The sequence below is a fragment of the Pelophylax lessonae genome (genome assembly GCF_965119305.1).
Source record: "Pelophylax lessonae genome assembly, chromosome: 12".
Classification (NCBI taxonomy): Eukaryota; Metazoa; Chordata; class Amphibia; order Anura; family Ranidae; genus Pelophylax; species Pelophylax lessonae.
The window spans coordinates 130,217,951-130,237,971 of record NC_138779.1 but is presented as its reverse complement, the minus strand read 5'-3'; the positions used below and the strand labels follow the sequence as shown (position 1 = coordinate 130,237,971).

At 42.4% G+C, this 20,021-nt stretch overlaps 2 protein-coding genes across 3 annotated transcripts in view; one reads left to right on the top strand and one right to left on the bottom strand.

The window, feature by feature from the left end:
- Positions 1 to 20,021, bottom strand: part of LOC309567888 (uncharacterized protein) — a 246,936-nt gene that overhangs the window by 92,852 nt on the left and 134,063 nt on the right. The gene's annotated exons all lie outside the window — the stretch shown is intronic.
- DSCAML1 (DS cell adhesion molecule like 1) overlaps positions 1 to 20,021 on the top strand; it is a 432,791-nt gene that overhangs the window by 369,812 nt on the left and 42,958 nt on the right. For both annotated transcript variants that reach the window (XM_082273392.1, XM_082273391.1), the window contains exons 17-20: positions 136 to 376; positions 1,182 to 1,328; positions 9,799 to 9,954; positions 10,802 to 10,941. In XM_082273392.1, coding sequence (XP_082129518.1) covers positions 136 to 376; positions 1,182 to 1,328; positions 9,799 to 9,954; positions 10,802 to 10,941 — 684 coding nt within the window. The remainder of the gene's footprint in view (positions 1 to 135; positions 377 to 1,181; positions 1,329 to 9,798; positions 9,955 to 10,801; positions 10,942 to 20,021) is intronic.

Genomic DNA, 20,021 nt, shown 5'->3' with positions numbered 1-20,021 from the left:
TGTAAGCATGAAAACATAGTATACCATTATGTTTGTCATTGATACCATTTCACTGCTTAGACTGCTATATTTCTCTTTAGTGTCTGGGATACACATCCTTGAATATGTAACATATAGAAGTACATTTACCTGTAGGCTCCAAGAAAAGAATTACAGAATGGAGTAATCCGTGGATACCAGATTGGATACCGGGAAAATGGACCGGGCAGTAACGGGCAGTACAGTATCGTAGAGATGAAAGCTACTGGTGATGGGGAGGTGTACACACTAGACAACATGAAGAAGTTTGCTCAGTATGGTGTAGTCGTCCAAGCATTTAATAGAGCAGGAACTGGACCTTCCTCTACAGAGATTAATGCCACGACGTTGGAGGATGGTAAGTGCAATACTCCTGTATCTCCTGCATTACTCTTTGTTCATTATTTATACAGATAATCATCCATGTAGCAGAATAGTCTCTCACATTCATTACCAGTGTAAGGACTGTAATCATTTTTTCTTAAATTTGTGGATGGTCCAGTATAATTTCAACTATAGTTAATATAGGCATTCTCCAAATTAGCCATTAGTACAGTAATAAAGGGAAATACAATTATCTTTTAGAATGATTATTAATGTTGGTATAGGCTCATTCCATGTATAACTGATATTCACTTATTTAGAGATACTGGTGGCCTGAATCCCCCTTATGTCCCTAAAATGGTTATTAATAGCTAAGGATATACTCATTGTTGAGTCTTACTCCTTTTATTACAGCAGCAGGAGCCTCATTTCACACACTATATGTTCCATGTTGTAAAATAAAGACAATAACAACATAGAAAGTGAAAAACCCTTAAAGCAGCCGTGGAAGATGGAGCTGGTAATTTAAGGTGTAGAGATCTATAAAACCTGCCAAGATATATTACACCCACTTTTAATTAAAGTCCACTTTACTCACAATAATCTCATAAATGTATCCAATATAATATCTGAGCAAAACAAATGCCGTGATGTAGAGATATACACTTTATGGTTCTCAGGAGATATAGGCATACCGTGGGTAAATTAAACCAGCAACATCTAGACAGAAATTACATTTCCATTTTAATCGGACTTGCGGTTTAGGTTTTTTACTACAGTTCTCCATATGAAGTTGTACTTAACCTTTTATACTGTGTTATATGTTGTCTCACATACAGTGCCTAGCCAGCCCCCAGAAAATGTTCGAGCTCTTTCCATTACCTCAGATGTAGCTGTCATATCCTGGTCCGAGCCACCTAGAAGTTCTCTCAATGGGGTTCTTAAGGGTTACAGAGTAATTTACTGGTCGCTTTATCCAGATGGAGGTGAGTTTCTGGTTTAAGTGTGGTTTAAGTGTGGGCTGTAATTAGGATGGGGGTGAGTCAGGGTTGTTTTTTGTGCAAGATTTTAAGTTGGACACCTCAAGCCTGTGAACAAGAAAATGCGAGCCGTGGCAAAAATTGGGTGTGTTTCTAACTGAGCTGAATTTTTGGCATGGCTTAAAGAAATGTGGGTAAATTGAGTCTGAGTTGACTTCCATAAAATAGAATGAGACAGTACTTAAGAGGGAGGGGCTGTACAGTGTAGTATCTGTGGAGGTACACTGGAAGGGCCAGGGCCCAACATTAGAAGTTGGAGCACCTGTTCAGGATTCAGTAGTAATTTACTAACTTACTACAGACTCATGACCTCTGCATCCCTTACTACTGACCTTTGCATCACTACTGATTTCTGCAACCTGCATCACTAAAGACCTCTCAACTCTGCATCACTACTACTGACTGGTAGAAAAGACAAAAAAGAAAAAGAGGGGTGCACCAACCTAGTGCATTACCATAAAACCATTTATTAAAATATTAAAAAGTGTACAAAGTACTCACAAGACTGGTGTGATACAACACACATCAACATTGCATATACAGTCTCCAAGGTAGCCAGGTCCCAAATGTGACGAATGGACATGCAGATGGTCGCATGGGGCTGCTGTGGCTAGGCTGACGCGTTTCAGGGGCGAGCCCCCTTCCTCAGAGCCAGAAAAAATGCTGCCTCACTACTACTGACCTCTGATCTCTGTGTCACTTACAACTGACCTCTGCATCACTTACCACTGATCTCACTACTGACTTCTGAACATTGTTTCACTTACTACTGACCTCTGTGTCACTACTAACCTTTAAACTCTGCATCCCATACTACTGTCCTCGGTGCCACTGTTGACCTCTGAACTCTGCATCAGTTACTGCTGACCTCTGCATCACTTACTGCTAACCACTGAACTGTGTCACTTACTACTGACCTCTATGTCACTTACTACTGACCTCCAAACTCTGCATCCCTTGCTACTACCCTCTGTGTCCCTACTGACCTCTAAACACTGTATACCTTACTACTGCCCTCTGTGTCACTACTGACATCTGACCTCTGCATCAGTTACTGCTGACCGCTGAACTCTGTTGCTTACTACTGACCTCTGTGTCACTTACTACTGACCTCTGTGTCACTATCGACCTCTGAACTTTGCATTGCTTTCTGCTGACCTCTGCATCAGTTACTACTGATGGCCGAACTCTGTTACTTACTACTGACCCCTGTGTCACTTACTACTAAACTCTAAACTCTGTATTACCTACTACTGCTCTCTGTGTTACTACTGACCTCTAAACTCTGCAGCACTTAATTCTTCCCTCTGTGTCACTATTGACCTCTGAACTCTATGTTAACTAATGCTGACCTCTGCATCACTTACTACTGACTGTTAAACTCTGTTTCACTTCCTACTAAACTCTAAACTCTGTATTCCTTACTTCTGCTCTCTATGTTACTACTGACCTCTGAACTCTGCTTCGCTTACTTCTTCCCTCTGTGTCACTACTGACCTCTGAACTCTGCTTTGTTTACTTCTTCCTTCTGTGTCACTACTGACCTCTGAACTCTGCTTTGTTTACTTCTTTCTTCTGTGTCACTACTGACCTCCGAACCCTGTTACTTAATGCTGACCTCTGCGTCAATCACTACTGACTGCTAAATGCTGTGTTACTACTGACCTCCTAACTCTGCATTCCTTACTATTAAGGGAATATTGAAGAGGTCAATGGTGCTGCCTGGAAGTGTCTAATCAATGATTAGGCAAGTAAGGTGAAGGGGATCAGATCCAAGATTCAATCACATGGAATACCCAATAAATAAACTAAATTTCAAAAAATTGATAACACAATAAAAAGATAGCATAAATAGGAGGACTCGGATCCGGTAAATCTAGCAATAATAGATCACAATATAATAGGCTGGAAAAAGCACCAATTCTTCAGATCCAAGATTCTGTCACATGGAATACACGATAAAAAATAAAGCCAAAATAATGGATAACACAATAGATAATGAAGATGGGAGGAATCGGATCCGGTAATTCTAGCACTAATAAATCGCAATCAAGTAGGCTGAAATTTGCACAAATTCTTCTAGGAAATAAATAAATATAAAGTGCTGAAAGTGACAAGTGGTACAAAGTGAATATGAATAATTCAAATAATTAAGGTTAATAATAATATACTAATGTGCGAATCCCAAGAGGATCAGTATAAAAAGTAAAGTGATGAAGTACTGGTAAATCAAGTGGTATGTGTATCTACCAACAGAAAATGTGAAATAACTATATGAATTGCATTCAAAAGAGGGCTTGGTGCTAAGTGCTAACACAAGGTAAAAAAGCAATATAATGGTGTAAATGATAACCAAAAAAACATATAAAGTGACTAGTGCTGATAAAATATCGTGACTGAAAGGATGAAATCGCACAAGATGAACAGTCCAATCATCCAAGTCGCACAAAAAGTGATCCAGTGCTGAAAATTAAATCAGTCCCAAAGGATGTATAATCAGGTGACTAGAGGTGCTGTGGACCGCTTCAAGGGTCTCCAATTGTGGTCTTTGTGACGGGACAGGTGCTCCCCTCACTCCCAGGACCGCACTTACAAGAAATTGTAACCCCTGCAGGGGTAACAGGCCTGTAATCCTGGCTGGATATAGTAATTAAGGGCCCACAATGACGTCATTCTGATGAAATGCGTAGAGCGTCACAGCGTCACTTCCTGCCTCCGTGGAATGCACTGTGTCCCAGAAGAGCTTTACCGCTATGGCATACCTGGACTGGACACTTGCCTTACTGCTCTTTTATCTGCTTTGTTTGTAAGTACTTTTTCATTAATAAATTATTGATTTTAAAACGGTACTACACTATACAAGCTTTTTTACCCCTATATATATATATACAGGGTACAGGATATTGTGGGCCCTTGAGTACCATATCCAGCCAGGATTACAGGCCTGTTACCCCTGCAGGGGTTACAATTTCTGGTAAGTGCAGCCCTGGGAGTGAGGGGAGCACCTGTCCCGTCACAAAGACCACACTTGGAGACCCTTGAAGTGGTCCACAGCACCTTTAGCCACCTGATTATACATCTGTTGGGACTGATTTAATTTTCAGCACTGGATCACCTTTTTGTGCGACTTGAATGAGTGGACTGTTCATCTTTTGTGATTCCATTCTTTTAGTCGCGATATTTTATCAGCACTAGTCACTTTATATGTTTTTTTTTCATCATTTACACCATTGTATTGATTTTTTACCTTGTGTTAGCACTTAGCACCAAGCCCTCTTTGAATGCAATTCATATAATGAATTATTTCATATTTTCTGTTGGTAGACACGCCTACCACTTGATTTACCAGCACTTCATCATTTTACTTTTTATACTGATCCTCTTGGGATCCACACATTAGTATATTTATCACTTTGGCACTTTGTGGTATATGTAACATTACTATTTGAATTATTCATATTCACTTTGTACCACTTGTCACTTTATATTTATTTATTGCCTTGAAGAATTTGTGCAGATTTCAGCCTATTAGATTGTGATTTATTATTGCTAGAATTATCGGATCCGATTCCTTCCATCTTCACTATCTATTGTGTTATCAATTATTTTGGCTTTTTTTTATCATGTATTCCATGTGACAGAATCTTTGATCTGAAGAATTGGTGCATTTTCCAGCCTATTATATTGTGATCTATTATTGCTAGATTTACCGGATCCGAGTCCTCCTATTTATGCTATCTATTTATTGTGTTATCAATTTTTTGGATTTAGTTTATTTATTGGGTATTCCATGTGATTGAATCTTGGATCTGATCCCCTTCACCTTGCTTACCTAATCAATGATTAGACACTTCCAGGCAGCGCCATTCACCTCTTCCATATTCCCTTACTGTACTATATAACCTTCTGGATTATAGATAGGAGGTGGGCTGCAGCCATTTCTAATTTTTCATACACCATTGGTCTCATATCCTAGCACGGAATTCTTTGTTTTGTATTTTATTCCTTACTATTGCTCTCCGTGTTACTACTGACTTCACTTGCTACTGACCTTTGCACTCTGTGTCACTTACAACACAGTTCAAGGGTCTAAAGCAGGGGTCTTCAAACTATGCCCCTCCAGTTGTTCAGGAACTACAATTCCCATCATGCCTAGTCATGTCTGTGAATGTCAGAGTTTTACAATGCCTCATGGGATGTGTAGTTCCACAATAGCTGGAGGGCCGTAGTTTGAGGATCCCTGGTCTAAAGTAAGTGATGCAGTGTTCAGAGGTCAGTAGTGAGGCAGAGTGCAGTAATAAGTGGCCCTATGTCTCACAGTGCAGTCAAAAAGCCCTTTCCTGCACAGTTTAGCAGTGGTCTCCCTCTCTGGACTCATCACTGCAGTTTTGGCTCTCTCTTGCTCCTCAACTTCCTTCCCGTCCCAGTAGGCAGGGCTAAAGTGCAGCCAATCACAGTCCTCCCTACAGGGGCCGATCTATGTAATTATCTGTGAATTGAAACTAAAACCTGCAGTTAACACTCGAAAATGCCTTGACAGAATTGGTTACGCAATGCCCCCCAGACTCACACACACGTCCTGCATATAGCATTCATTTTATTTGTTTCACAGTAAGGCTCCATGCACACAGGGCGTCATAAAAACGAGATCCAAAGCTGTTTCTTGACGCCAGGAAAAAGCAGCTGTAAAAACGTGCTTTCGGTAGCTTTTTCCATTAGCGTTATTGCACGTTTGGCCACAGTAGCTGTTAGCGGCGTTTTTTCTGCCTCCATTCAAAATCAATGGTTCCCTATGGGAGCCTATTGATTTGAATGGAAGTCGCACCGCAGGTCGGATCAGGGTGATCCGACTTGCGGCACGACTTGCGCTGTGAGAATCTTGAGGGGGAACTCCACGCCAAAAACGGCGTGGGGTTCCCCCCCAGGCCCTTCGGGTCTGGTATGGAATTTGAAGGTAGCCCCACGCCGAAAAAACGGCGTGGGGTCCCCCCCAAAATCCATACCAGACTCTTATCCGAGCATGTAGCCCGGCAGGCCAGGAAAGGGGAGGGGACGAGCGAGCGGCCCCACCCCCTGGACCATACCAGGCCACACCCCTCAACATGGGGGGGGTGTGGGTGCTTTGGGGCAGGGGGGGCTCTGCACCCCCCACCTCAAAGCACCTTGCCCCCATGTTGATGAGGACAAGGGCCTCATCCCCACAACCCTGGCCGGTGGTTGTGGGGGTATTGCGGGCAGGGGGCTCATCGGAATCTGGAAGCCCCCTTTAACAAGGGGGCCCCCCAGATCCCGGACCCCCTCCCTATGTGAATGGGTATGGGGTACACTGTACCCCTAATGGAAAAGGAAAGGGGGTTGAGGGGATATAGATCCTCTCAGAATGGTTGCAATGACTAGGCTCACAAATTTTACAGTGCATTAATAAATTGTATTAGCTGATATCAAAATCAAACAATTATATACATACAAAGAAATCAAAAGGCTGGTAGCTCAGCATAGATCAGCATTTAGTTGTTACACTGTACCCCTACCCATCCACCCCATAAAAGGCAGTGTGTGTAAATAACGACAGGAGACGTTTTGGAAAGTTTTTTAAAAATCTTCATTCCATCTTCTCCCTCTCCGGTCTTCTGCTCTTTTGCTGTCCTCTCTTCTTGTCTTCTCTCCGGTCTTCTGCTCTTTTGCTGTCCGCGCTTCTTGTCTTGTCTTCTCCTCTCCGGTCTTCTGGTCTTCTGCTCTTTTGCTGTCGGCTCTTCTTCTTCCTCCGGTCCTCCTCCTCCGACGTCTCCGGCGATTATGCCGGTCTCCGGTCTCTGCAGCTTATTATATAGCCATTAGGGGCGTGGCCGCCAGATGACGTCATCTGGAGACCCCGCCCCCTTGTGTCACAGATGACGTCATATGTGACACAAGGGGGCGGGGTCTCCAGATGACGTCATCTGGCGGCCACGCCCCTAATGGCTATATAATAAGCTGCAGAGACCGGAGACCGGCATAATCGCCGGAGACGTCGGAGGAGGAGGACCGGAGGAAGAAGAAGAGCCGACAGCAAAAGAGCAGAAGACCGGAGAGGAGAGGAGAAGACAAGACAAGAAGCGCGGACAGCAAAAGAGCAGAAGACCGGAGAGAAGACAAGAAGAGAGGACAGCAAAAGAGCAGAAGATCGGAGAGGGAGAAGACGGGATGAAGATTTTTAATAAACTTTCCAAAACGTCTCCTGTCGTTATTTACACACACTGCCTTTTATGGGGTGAATGGGTAGGGGTACAGTGTACCCCTACCCATTCACATAGGGAGGGGCTCCGGGATCTGGGGGGCCCCCTTGTTAAAGGGGGCTTCCAGATTCCGATGAGCCCCCTGCCGCAGACCCCCACAACCACCGGCCAGGGTTGTGGGGATGAGGCCCTTGTCCTCATCAACATGGGGGCAAGGTGCTTTGAGGTGGGGGGGTGCAGAGCCCCCCCTGCCCCAAAGAACCCACACCCCCCCCATGTTGAGGGCGCGTGGCCTGGTATGGTCCAGGGGGGGTGGGGCCGCTCGCTCGTCCACTCCCCTTTCCTGGCCTGCCGGGCTACATGCTCGGATAAGGGTTTGGTTTGGAAGCTGGGGGGGAACCCCACGCCGTTTTTGGCGTGGAGTTCCCCCTCAAGATTCTCAGATTCTCACAGCGCAAGTCGGACCACCCTGATCCGACTTGCGGTGCGACTTCCATTCAAATCAATAGGCTCCCATAGGGAACCATTGATTTTGAATGGAAGAAAAAAAACGTATAACGTGGCTTAACGCACGTTAAGCAACGTTATGCAGCCTTTAGCAGCATCAGACGTTTTAACAGCTTGACGCTGCAGCTCCAGAACGCACAGTTCCGTTCCTGGGGTTTTTTTGGAGCTGTAAAACGCCTATGCCACTTGGAGCTCCTAAAAGCTCTATGTGTGCATGAGGCCATAGAATAACATGGATGGGCGTTCTCCAGCTGCAAAAAAAAAACGCCTGACGCTGCTAACAGCAGCTCCAAAAACGTTCAGTGTGCATGAGGCCTAAGGGTTTTCCCCTTTAAAGACATCTTACCCCCCTTCTGATCAGCGTCTGCTGCCATCTCTGAAAGCAAGGAAACAGCCATTTGTGATGGTAATAAAATACCAAAATAACAATTCATGGGAAACAGAGCCTTTCAGTGGGTAATTAGAAATTTTATGTGAAAAAATAACGACGACACACCAAAGCAATATCTATAAACATGCCATTTTGAAAAGAATATTATCAAGTGATAAAATTTCAAAAGCAGTTAAAATAACTTCTACGTCTTAGTGAACAGTATTTTAGATTTTGCTATTTTGTTTCCATATTATGTCTCCTAGCATCATAGACAAGAGATCGTTTTTTTTTTATTTTACTGACTTTTGTTTTAAAAGTAAAAATATATGTATTTAAAGGCCTTTCACTATCACCTATAAAGTGGTTGTAACCCTAAAAAAAAATGATCCTGTTCCACTAAAGCCGGATATACAGCATAATACTTGTGTAGTGTCATTTGTCCCTCTCTATGGTGTAAAATACCCGGTTGATCCTGCTTGTTCCTGTGTCCCCCTTAGTGTGCTGACCACAGCAATCATGGTTGCTGATTAATAAAACCGTGGTCAGTCCACGCACCTCTGTCAGCCCGCAGTCACTCCCTCTCCCCCTTGGCTTTCAGCTCGGGAATCTGTGTGTCAGCCATCTCCTCCTCGCCCCTCCCCTCCCACAGCTATTGTTGTAAAATCACTAATTCCAAATCCTGGAAGCCCCTCTGTCACAGAAAGATATACTGTGCAGTATCTGTATTTTAAAAATCATGAAACTAAACATCTTATGTGCTCAAGTGACCTCCCGCCGCTCTCCTCCTCTATTCCCGGCTGACACCAATGGGGAATCTCAGCCCCTCCCACTGTAGTCCACAGATTGGGGAAGCTGAGCGCTGGGAGGTCATGTGACGCACAGTGGCTCTCTGGAATAAGGTATTTTGCTGCATATTTCTTTAAAAAAACAGATACTGCACAATATATCTTTCTGCAACAGAGGAGATTCCAGAATTTATTAGTGACATTATAACCACCAACTACAACAAGCTAATCTGTCCTGTTGCCCTCTATTCTCTTTTCTGCACTTCCAAGTGCAGTAAACCGAAGTATCAGTGTAACAATATGACATCCAGCATTATGAGTCCAGAATGAATCCACTAAGCAAAATGGTAAAAGGCCAGTTCTTTCTGATGATGGGTGAGTGTGAAAGAGAGGAACCTTGAGAAGAAGGATGGGTCGATAATGGGATATAAGTGGGAGCTTTGACTTATAGAATCAGTTTGAGGGACATAAAAGGTTGGTTGTCTCTGTAATCTTTTTAGGTATTACTTTCAACTCTGTATTTTTTCTTTATGCAGAATGGGGGGAAATGCAGAATATAACCACACCACGTGAGCGCGTGGAGCTAAAGGCACTTGAGAAATTTACTAACTATAGTGTGCAAGTTCTGGCATACACGCAAGCAGGAGATGGAGTCCGCAGCAGTGTTCTATATCTACAAACCAAGGAAGACAGTAAGTAATTTTGGCTTCAAACGATCTTGCTAGATTTTTTCACCTTTTATCTTAAGAGGTGATGAGTGGAAGAGATTGTAAATTATCAACAGAGATGTATAGTAACTAAGTAGAACTACTTCACTACTGTACTTAAGTACCGAAAGGCGGTATCTGTACTTTCCTAGAGTAGAATTTTTTTCTCCTACTTCCACTTTTACTTCACTACATTTTTTCAATGATTTCAATACTTCTACTTCGATCATTTTTTTTTGTGCTGCATAGTTACTCGTTACAATTATAAAAATTACCACTGCCAGAACAGTAGATGGCAGGTTTCATGAAGCTCAAAACGTGTATTATCAGCGCATACGAAAATAAAAGCTACTGTATGTATAAATAAAAGCTGCATTTGAAATAATAAAAAAACAATATGATGTTCAAACTTTTGACTTCTTTCTTTAATAACTACATAACACAGTACTTGTACTTTTACTTTCAGTACTTGAGTAGCAACATTTTAAAAAAAAACTACTTGCAATACTTAAGTACAAAAAATGTTGAATACTTTAGTACTTCTACTCAAGTCACTTTTTGATAGAGCATTTCCACTTCTACTCAAGTCACTTTTTGATCGAGCACTGGGTTTCGAGTACTTTATACAACTCTGGTTATCAACTCCCCTTTCATCAACTCACCTCACCTCACCACCTCCCTTTGGTGTATTATAAGAACATTGGAAGGCAGTGAGGTGGAGGATATTTGTTTATTGTGACGTTTACTGAACATGGTGGAGTAACAAATAGGCTTTGGATTTGCTGTGTATACAAAATACTTGTAAATAATTGTTACTTCCTGTTTTTCTCAGTTCCAGGTCCTCCTGCTGGGATTAAAGCGGTGCCATCTTCATCCAGTAGTGTTGTTGTATCTTGGCTACCTCCAACCAAACCAAATGGTATTATCCGAAAATATACAATATTTTGTTCAGTTCCCGGATCCAGCCAGCCTGTAAGTTTTTTTGTTTTTTTTTCTAATGAAGTGTTATTTTTATAGGTTAATATACGAAATATATAAACAAATTTTTTTACTATCATGGTCAAATAAAGTGAAACATTAAGACAGTTGAAAGCAAATCTGAATGTTTTTGATGTCAACCCTTGAGATTTTAGCTACTCTTCCCTTTAAGATATAAAGAAAAAAGAAGTCTCCTGCCTAAAAAAGTGGAGATTCTAAAATTAACAGTTGTTAACAGATGTCCTTGGTTGATATTTCCTCTATATTTGTTAACAGTGACAGTGATCAGTGACAGAATTTCCACACACTTTCTGCACCGGTGAGGCATAATCTTCTCAAAAGGGACATAGACAGCAATAAACAAAAAGCAGTCTTTTCACCAGCTATCCATAATGTAAGAAGGTTTGTTCTGGAGTCCTATGTTCGGTTTAGCAAACTAGATGTCCTTTGTTATTGGGATCTTCAGGACAACTACAGCAGCCCAGGCAGCTGCTATGATTTGATATATAAATACAGTGCTGCAGTGGATGTTACTGACCTGCAGGGTTACAGAAGCATTTTATCAATTTTTTTTACCTGGACTGACTTTAGCCATCTAGTCCCTTTAAATAGTTTTAGAGATCACAAGAATGCATCAACACAGTTGCTAGGTCAGTAAGAAAGTCATTTATTCCTTAGGGCAATGCCTCCCTCTCCTCGTGGAGCTCCAGAACAATGTCTCATTTTCCACAACAGTATTTCTCTTTCCGGGGCAGTCACTAAGGGGCCCATTTAAAAAGCAGCAGTATAGCTACACAGAATTATGGTTTGGTTGCAACATTGATAAAAACTATATCTGCTGTTAAAGAGATTTTAATCATTGGGCTCATTCATGAACAAAGCAGTTTAGGGAGTGTGTACATGTTTCCCTGTTAATAAATTAAAAGTCTTCAGGACAGCTTCGGCACTGCGTGACTTTTGCGTGGTCGTGCAACGCTGTACCTAAATGAATTTGACGTCCTTTTTTTCCCACAAACAGAGCTTTCTTTTGGTGGTATTTGATCACCTGTGCGATTTTTTGATCATGCGCTATAAACAAAAAAAGGAAAAAAGGGGATTCCCCTGGGATTGGGACTTTTTAGGCAACAATTGATAAATCTTGAACAAGTAATAAATATTATAAATATTTAAATGAAAAAAATGCACAAAAAAGGAACATTTGAACAAGCAAATATATACATAAAAACAATTGCAAGCGCAGGTGTGTGTGCAATATAACCAGAGAAAACTCAACCAAAGGACCAGGAGATCCGACGCGTTTCGGGGTTCTTGAGACCCCTTCGTCAGGGATAACGCTGATGTCCTATCTGTAGGTGTTCAAAAAGGCATAATGTATAATATTCTGACAGACCATATCTGTAGTACAATACATGCATAACATATTTCAGATGATAATATTTTAATTACATGGTTGGTTTACACAAGGGTTTAGAGCTTGCAAGATAAAAACAAGAAGAAAGCTGCGATCCAAATGCCGCCGTATGCCTGAAAGGTTTTTTTTCCTTAAGCTGTTATACAGCCATCATAAGATGGAGGTAAGGGGAGGAGAGATAGATTTGTGATCCTCAAAAACTCCTGATTCAAGGCAGCTGGAGTCCAAATGTAGCTTGGCTTAGCGGGATAGGTCAGACATGAGCCTGTCCATACTGCAGAAAAACCATAAAAGGAAAGGATGTAGGTACCAAAAAGTACTAAAAGCCATTCCTCTTTCTTTCATATTCTATAGGTTGCAAAAATGTATGTCCCTGATAGAGAGAAAAGGACTATCAGAACAATAGCATATCTCTATTTTCAAAGTCCCATGAACACCACCATATTTGACTAATGTCAATTATATTTAAATTGTAAAAAATGCCAGTAAAACAAACCATATGAAAAAATACATTTTCTTTCCAATTGAATGTACATTGAGTGCATATAGGTTCAGTGTACTTATATGGCAGTAGGCAAAGAGATACCCAACTCAAACGAAGAGAGGATAGTGGTGTATCATAGGAGTCCAAAGAGATGCCATTTGTTATGAAAGAAGGGGCAGAAGAATAAAATTCTCAAATAGTGCTCCATAAAGGTGAAAGAGTAAAGATATAATTAAAATGCAAAGAGACAGAACAAAATAGGTAAAGAGAGCTTTTAGAAAATTACCTTTTAACTGACAGAGGATCAGAGACCTGCATGGACACCCTTCTCCCAGCAATGGATCGCACAAATGATCCCTGCTGGGAGCCGGTGTTATAGTGTCCATGCAGCTGATCCTCATTAGGCAAGTGAATGCAGATCACCGCCGCCAGCTGAGGGCTCCCTGGGCGGTGTCTGCCGAGTGACGGACACTGCGCCTGACGTATCAATGTGCGTCATGGCGCCGGATGTGGGCGTGACCACCGACACGGAAGTGATGTCAGCGCGTCGCACAGGAAGTGCGATCGCTGACATTCCGGGGATGTAGCTGACACTGGGAAGTGTCAGCAGAGTATGTACCCATCTACCCGGATGAGAGGGGGCCTGCCAAAATAATTGACAAGTCCCGCTTTCCGTGCCGGGCTGTGCTGAATAGGAGATAAGGAGAGGATCACTATATGTCATAAAAAACTCCATATCGTGGTAATAGCTTACAAAGAAGGCAAACTACTTATGATGAATAGTGTATCATTATGTTGTAATAAAATGATTGTATCAGATCAATAAACAATAGGCATTTGGCTGGTAGTAGGCACAGCTGTCTACCTGTTTTTTTACAATGGGCAAAAATATATACACGGGCATTGGTATGTACAAGGAAGATGATAAAAAGATATTATGATGCAGAATATAACAGGTATGAAATATATATGACAAAGCCAATTGAGGTAGATGGAGTATGATATAAAAGGTACATGAGATTGTATACTATTTCTCCATCCCACCCGAGTGAAAGCCTTCCAAAAAGGGCTTGAACGAGACTGCCTCGTTAAGTCCGGGGGGCTCAGTAGCTCTAAGTGAGTATATCCATCGAAGCTCCAGCTGCAGGAGACGTTTGTTCCAGTCTCCGCCCCTGGAGCTAGGATGGATACGGTCCAACACCAAGAACTTGACCTTTGGAAAAATGCCCGCATGTACTGATGCAACATGACGCCCCAAGGGTAATTCAGGATCGCATGTCTGCATGCTCCTGATGTGCCTATATATGCGCCTCCAAAATTCCAATTTGGTCTTTCCCACATAAAAGCAGTTACAGTTACAAAGCAAAAGGTAAACCACCCCAATAGTGCGGCAGTTTGCAAAGTGCTTTGCCTGAAATTTTGAACCGTTGGGTAAAATAATGTTGCGTTGCACATGCATGAATTTGCAATAATTGCAGGATCCACACATGTATGTGCCCCTATATTTGCATGGGTCAGATTTGGGTGGTTGCTTGAACTCGCTCGAAACTAATTTGTCCCTAAGCGCAGGAGCCCTCCTGTATGTAAATTGCGGTGTCTGGGGTACATGAGGACCCAACAAAGGATCCAAAGCCAGAAGGTGCCAGTATTTGGAAACTATACTGCGTAGGTCCTGGTGCTGCTGGGAATATCCTGTGATTATTCTCAAAGTGTCATTAGTATGACGTTTTTTTGGAATCAAAAGTGTGCTTCTATCACACATTAGAGCTTTTTTATACGCTTTTTTCAAAGTTTTTTGGGAGTAACCTCTGAGCAGCAATCGGCTACGCAGGCCATCTGCTGCTGTTTTGAATAAAGTGAGGTCAGAACAATTGCGTCAAAGGCGCAAGTACTGACCAGTTGGTATAGATCGTATCAAAGGCTGAGGATGGAAGCTGGTGGCGTGGAGGATGGTGTTCCCCGCAGTGGGCTTACGATAGAGGCCACTGCGGAGGACACCATCCTCCCCTCTGAAGATCTCCACATCAAGAAAAGTTATCTTAGATGGATCTGTAGATGAAGTGAAGGAAAGATTGAAATTATTCCTATTAAGTCTCTCAATACACCTGTCCAGGAGGTCACGGGGACCGTCCCAGATTAAAAAAATATCATCAATGTACCGGATCCAAGTTCGGATACAATCGGTGTATAGTAGGAGAGATTCATCAGAAAGAAAAGCCTTTTCCCACTCCCCCAGGTACAGATTGGCGTAGGATGGGGCGCAACAAGTCCCCATCGCTATGCCCTGCACCTGGAGGTAGTGGGAATTTTGAAATGTGAAAACATTATGGGTGAGAATATATTCCAGAAGGGTCAAAATAAACTCACCATAAGGGTCCAGATTTTCTGGGCCTGCGATGGTGTGGCGTACAGCTGCAATTCCTTTGTGGTGGGGAATTGAGCTATACAGTGCCTCCACATCAATGGCTACTAGCAGACAGTCTTGGGGGACTCTGAGATCGCTAATTCTTTCTAAGAAATGGATCGTGTCTCGCGTGTACGATGGCAATTGTATGACAAATGGTTTGAGGAAGGCATCAACAAGCTTGCTGGCATTGTCTGTGATAGAACCGCATCCGGATATGATGGGTCTCCCCGGGGGATGGATAGGGTCCTTGTGGACCTTGGGGAGGGCGTAAAAAGTGGGTGTTATAGGGAACGTGGTACGTATGAACTCCCAAGTATCCTTTGTGATAATGTTGTTTAAATACGCCCCATCTATTAATTCGTAAAATTGTGAATTATACTTCTGGATGATGTCCTGAGTAATTCTTCTATACCATTGTTGGTTTTTTAGGATCATGTGGCACATATCGATGTATTGGGTATCATTCATCAGAACAATGTTGCCCCCCTTGTCAGCTGGCTTAATGACAATGGAGGGATCATCAGCAAGGGTGTTGATAGCCCGTCTCTGTTCAGGAGTGATATTAGAGTCCAAAAGTGTCTGCGTTCTTAATTTATCCAGATCTTTGGATACCATTTTCAGAAATGCATTGATGTTTGCATTCTGAATGGAAGGGTATTTATCTGACTTTTTCTTTAAGGTAGGGTGGAGTCCAGAGGCGGGAGTCTCCAATGGTTGAGCACCAGCTAGAAGGGATGGTAGGTCGACTCGATCTATTAAATCCTCATTCTCCTCCAATAGAGATATGAGGGTATCCAAGATGGGGCCCTTGTCTGGAGTACCTGCCAAGGCTGTGCTAGTATGACGTTGAAACAGGGTTTTAAAGTTTAGCTTACGAGCGAAAAGATGTATATCTTTCAAAAATTCAAATTTATTAAGACGAGTACTGGGGCAAAAGCTAAGGCCCTTCTTGAGTATTGAGGATTCATCCTCGGAAAGCCTGTGATTGGAAAGGTTTATGATTGTAAGATCCGTGTCAGACGCAGGGTCAGGCATTAACTGGGTTGTGTTGGGGCTTGGGGTAGTGCAGATAGTTTCAGAGCTTGTTGGTGAACAAGCTCTAAAAAAGAGGGATCATACAAATCAAGTGTGCTGGATAGTGTGGATGGTGATTGGATTGTAGACAAATTGTTGGGTGGCGGGGGCTGGGAGGTGTTATGTGATTGGGAAGTGTTGGTTGATGATTGATTAGTGCTGGGAGGTTTGAACATTGGGAATATTCCCTTTTTAGTATTGAATTTTTTTGGGAGGGACTGAACATCAGTTGACTCCTCAGAAAGTGGTCTCTTTGGCCGGTCAGCTAATTTTTTAGTTTTAGGTTGGAAAACGTGATTGGAAGTGTTAGTGGGAAAGTCTTTTTTGTTGGGATTGGTGTTGTGTTTAGTTTGTGTCCAGTTATATGCCTTCCCCTGTTGAAAAGCGAGTCTGTCACGGTTTAGCTTTTTTTGTTTATTGTTCAGGATATTTTTGTTGTAAACCTCAAGATGTTTTTTGAGCCTTGTCTCCTGTTCTATGTAAATTCTATGTGTTTTAAAAGCCTGGATTTTTTCCATTACATATCGGGATGTGGCACATGTATTGAGGCTCTCAGCAGGAACACACTTTTGTATAAACAAAAAAAGAGCGTCAATTTTGCAAAAATAACAATATTTTTCACATTTTTTTATATGAAATTCCCCAAAATAAAAATGTAAAAATCAAAATTTTTTAACATTTTAGGCCAGTTTGTTTTATGCTACATATGTTTGGTAAAAAAAATCGCAAAAAGCGTATTTTGATTGGCTTGCGCAAAAGTTATCGCGTTTACTAAGGGAAAGATTTTTGTCATTTTTGTTGTTTTTTTTTAACGAGTAATGGCGGCGATCTGCGATTTTTTTGTGGGACTGCAACATTGCGGCGGACAGATCGGACCCCTGACAGATATTTTTGACACTTTTGGGGTTACCAGTGACCTTACTACAGTAATCAGTGCTATACATATGCACTGTTACTGTAAAAATGACACTGGCAGGGAAGGGGTTAACTTTTTTTAGAGGGAGGGGTTAAGTGTGTCCCTAGGGGCGTGATTCTAACTGTGATTGGATGTGGCTACTGGTGTAAGAACAGAGATCAACGGTCCTACATAGCAGAACCGTATGATCTCCATTCTTACACAGGGAAGAATGACAGGCGGCTTTGTTTACATTAGCCGCCTGCCTTTCCCCTGGTGTAATGGACGATCGCGAGTGCCTGGCGGACATCGGGGTCCACCGGGCACACGCGCGGGGGGGTCCGTGACCAAGCGGGAGCAGGAGCGCGCCTCCGGCGGCGCGCGCTCGCTCCCTAGAGCCTCACAGGCTGGCGACGTAGCCCTACGTCGTTTTGCCTGTGAGGGGCTGACCGCCGCAGTAAATAGTCGTGCGGCGGTCGGCAAGTGGTTAAAGCTGAACTCTGAGCACATTTAAAATACACAATTTAATGGAACTATGTAATGTAATACAGCCGTGGCCAAAAGTTTTGAGAATGACACAAATATATTCATTTTCACAAAGTCTCCTGCTTCAGTGTTTTTAGATATTTTTGTCAGATGTTACTATGGTATACTGAAGTATGATTACAAGCATTTCATAAGTGTCAAAGGCTTTTATGGTCACAGAATGCTTTACTGTTGGCATGACACAGGACTGATGGTAGCACTCCACTTTTAGTCTCATGGTTTTTTTCCAGATGCCCCAAACAACCTGAAAGGGGATTCCTCAGGGAGTACATCACTTTACCCTAGTCCTCAGCAGTCCAATCTCTGTACCTTTTGCAGAATATCAGTCTGTCCCTGGTGTTTTTCCTGAAGAGAAAAGTGTCTTCTTTGCTGTCCTTCTTAACAGCAGGCCATCCTCCAAAAGTCTTCGCCTTACTGGGCGTGCACCCACACCTGCCTGCTACCCAATCCTGCAGCTGAATCAACTGTAGGAAATGGTCCTGGCACTTGCTGGACTTTTTTGGGCACCCTGAAGCCTTCTTCACAACAATTAAGCCTCTCTCCTCAAAGTTCTTGATGATCTGATAAATGGTTGATTTAGGTGCACTTCTAGTAGCGGCAATATCCTTGCCTGTGAATCCCTTTTTGTGCAAAGCAATAATGACTGCACGTGTTTCCTTGCAGGTACCCATAGTTAACAGAGGAAGAACAATTATTTCAAGCACCACCCTCCTTTTAAAGCTTCCAGTCTGTGCCTCGTACACACGCATCGATAGTTGGCCGTGAATTTTCGGCCAACGTCCGATTGGCCGATTGTCGGCTTGTTAGTATGATGCTTTCGACAACCGACTCCGACTTTTCGGGCGAATAAAATCTGGTGTGCAGGCTATAAAATTTTTGTTGGCCGTCAACACAACGGCCGATTTTCCGTCAGTCAGTAATGATTTCGGCAGACAAAAATCTGATGAGCAACACTGGGCATGCTCAGAGAAGAAAAAACACACGGAAAGTAAACCAGCACATGACATCACTTCTGAAGTTGATTTTTGTTGGCCGAGGAAATTTGTGTGCAGTCTAGAGCACATTTCAATTAACACAACAACACTGGACAAAAGTCGGCCGATCGGTTGGCCGATAATCGCTGCATGTGTACGAGGCTTTATTCTAACTCAGTCAGCATTAAAGAGTTATTTTCAGCCTTGTCCTCATCAACATTGACACCTGTAATAATGAGAGAATCATTGACATTATGTCAGCTGGTCTTTCTGTGGCAGGGTTGAAATGCAATGGAAATTTTTTGGGGGGATAAAGTTCATTTTTTAATGGCAAAGAGGGACTTTGCAATTAATTGCAATTAATATGATCACATTTCATATCATTCTGGAGTATATGAAAACTGCCATCATAAAAACTGAAGCAGCAGACTTTGTGAAAATTAATATTTGTTTAATTCTCAAAACGTTTTGCAGAGGTTGTAGGTCATTAAATTTATTTTTTTAGATGCAACTGCAAGCAGTGTAAGTACCAGAATTTGTCCTGGTATCAGTCTCTTGTAGTTCCTTCACAACAGGGGCTAGAGTGTGTAGAAGTAGCACAAGGAGCCAATCAGTTTATGAGCTGCTGATAGGAAGAGAAAACAGGGTGGCAGAGAGGTGAGCTCATTACTGTGCTGCTTCTCCCTTCCCTTGCTGGACACTGGCTAGGACAGGTTGACACCTGGACTCAGATTAAGCAGGTTGAATGATGCTGGCCATCTAGCAGCAGAAAAAAGGACTATGTTAGAAATATCTGCATTGAACATGAATATTGTAACAAAAGCTGCCTTTTATTTTATCTTTTATTAGGCTATTGATTTGTATCTTATTTTTGGGCAAAGTTCTGCTTTAAGAACTTATTGCTTTGTGACAAATGTCCATCATAGTTAACATCTATCACCAAAAGTAAAGATAGCTTGTTAAATCCCCCAGGGAATCCTGTGCACACGTCTTCATCAAAATTTTTTGCAGGGGATGCTGAGCTTATCAGTTAGCTAGCCCCATCCACTTGCCTATCTATTAAACAGCACAGATCCCCGGAGAGGGAGTTCTGGGTGATAGTTCAGGAAGGTATGGGGGCTTTTCATATTCTTTCCTGCATTTTCCAAAAACTTGTAGCAAAAAAATATGATTTTTAAAAGACTCACTATGCCTTTTAGTAAATACCTTTGAGTGTTTGCTTTCCAAAATGAGGTCATTCTGTGGGTGTTTGCATTGTCCTGGTGCTCCAGGGCCTCCAAAAA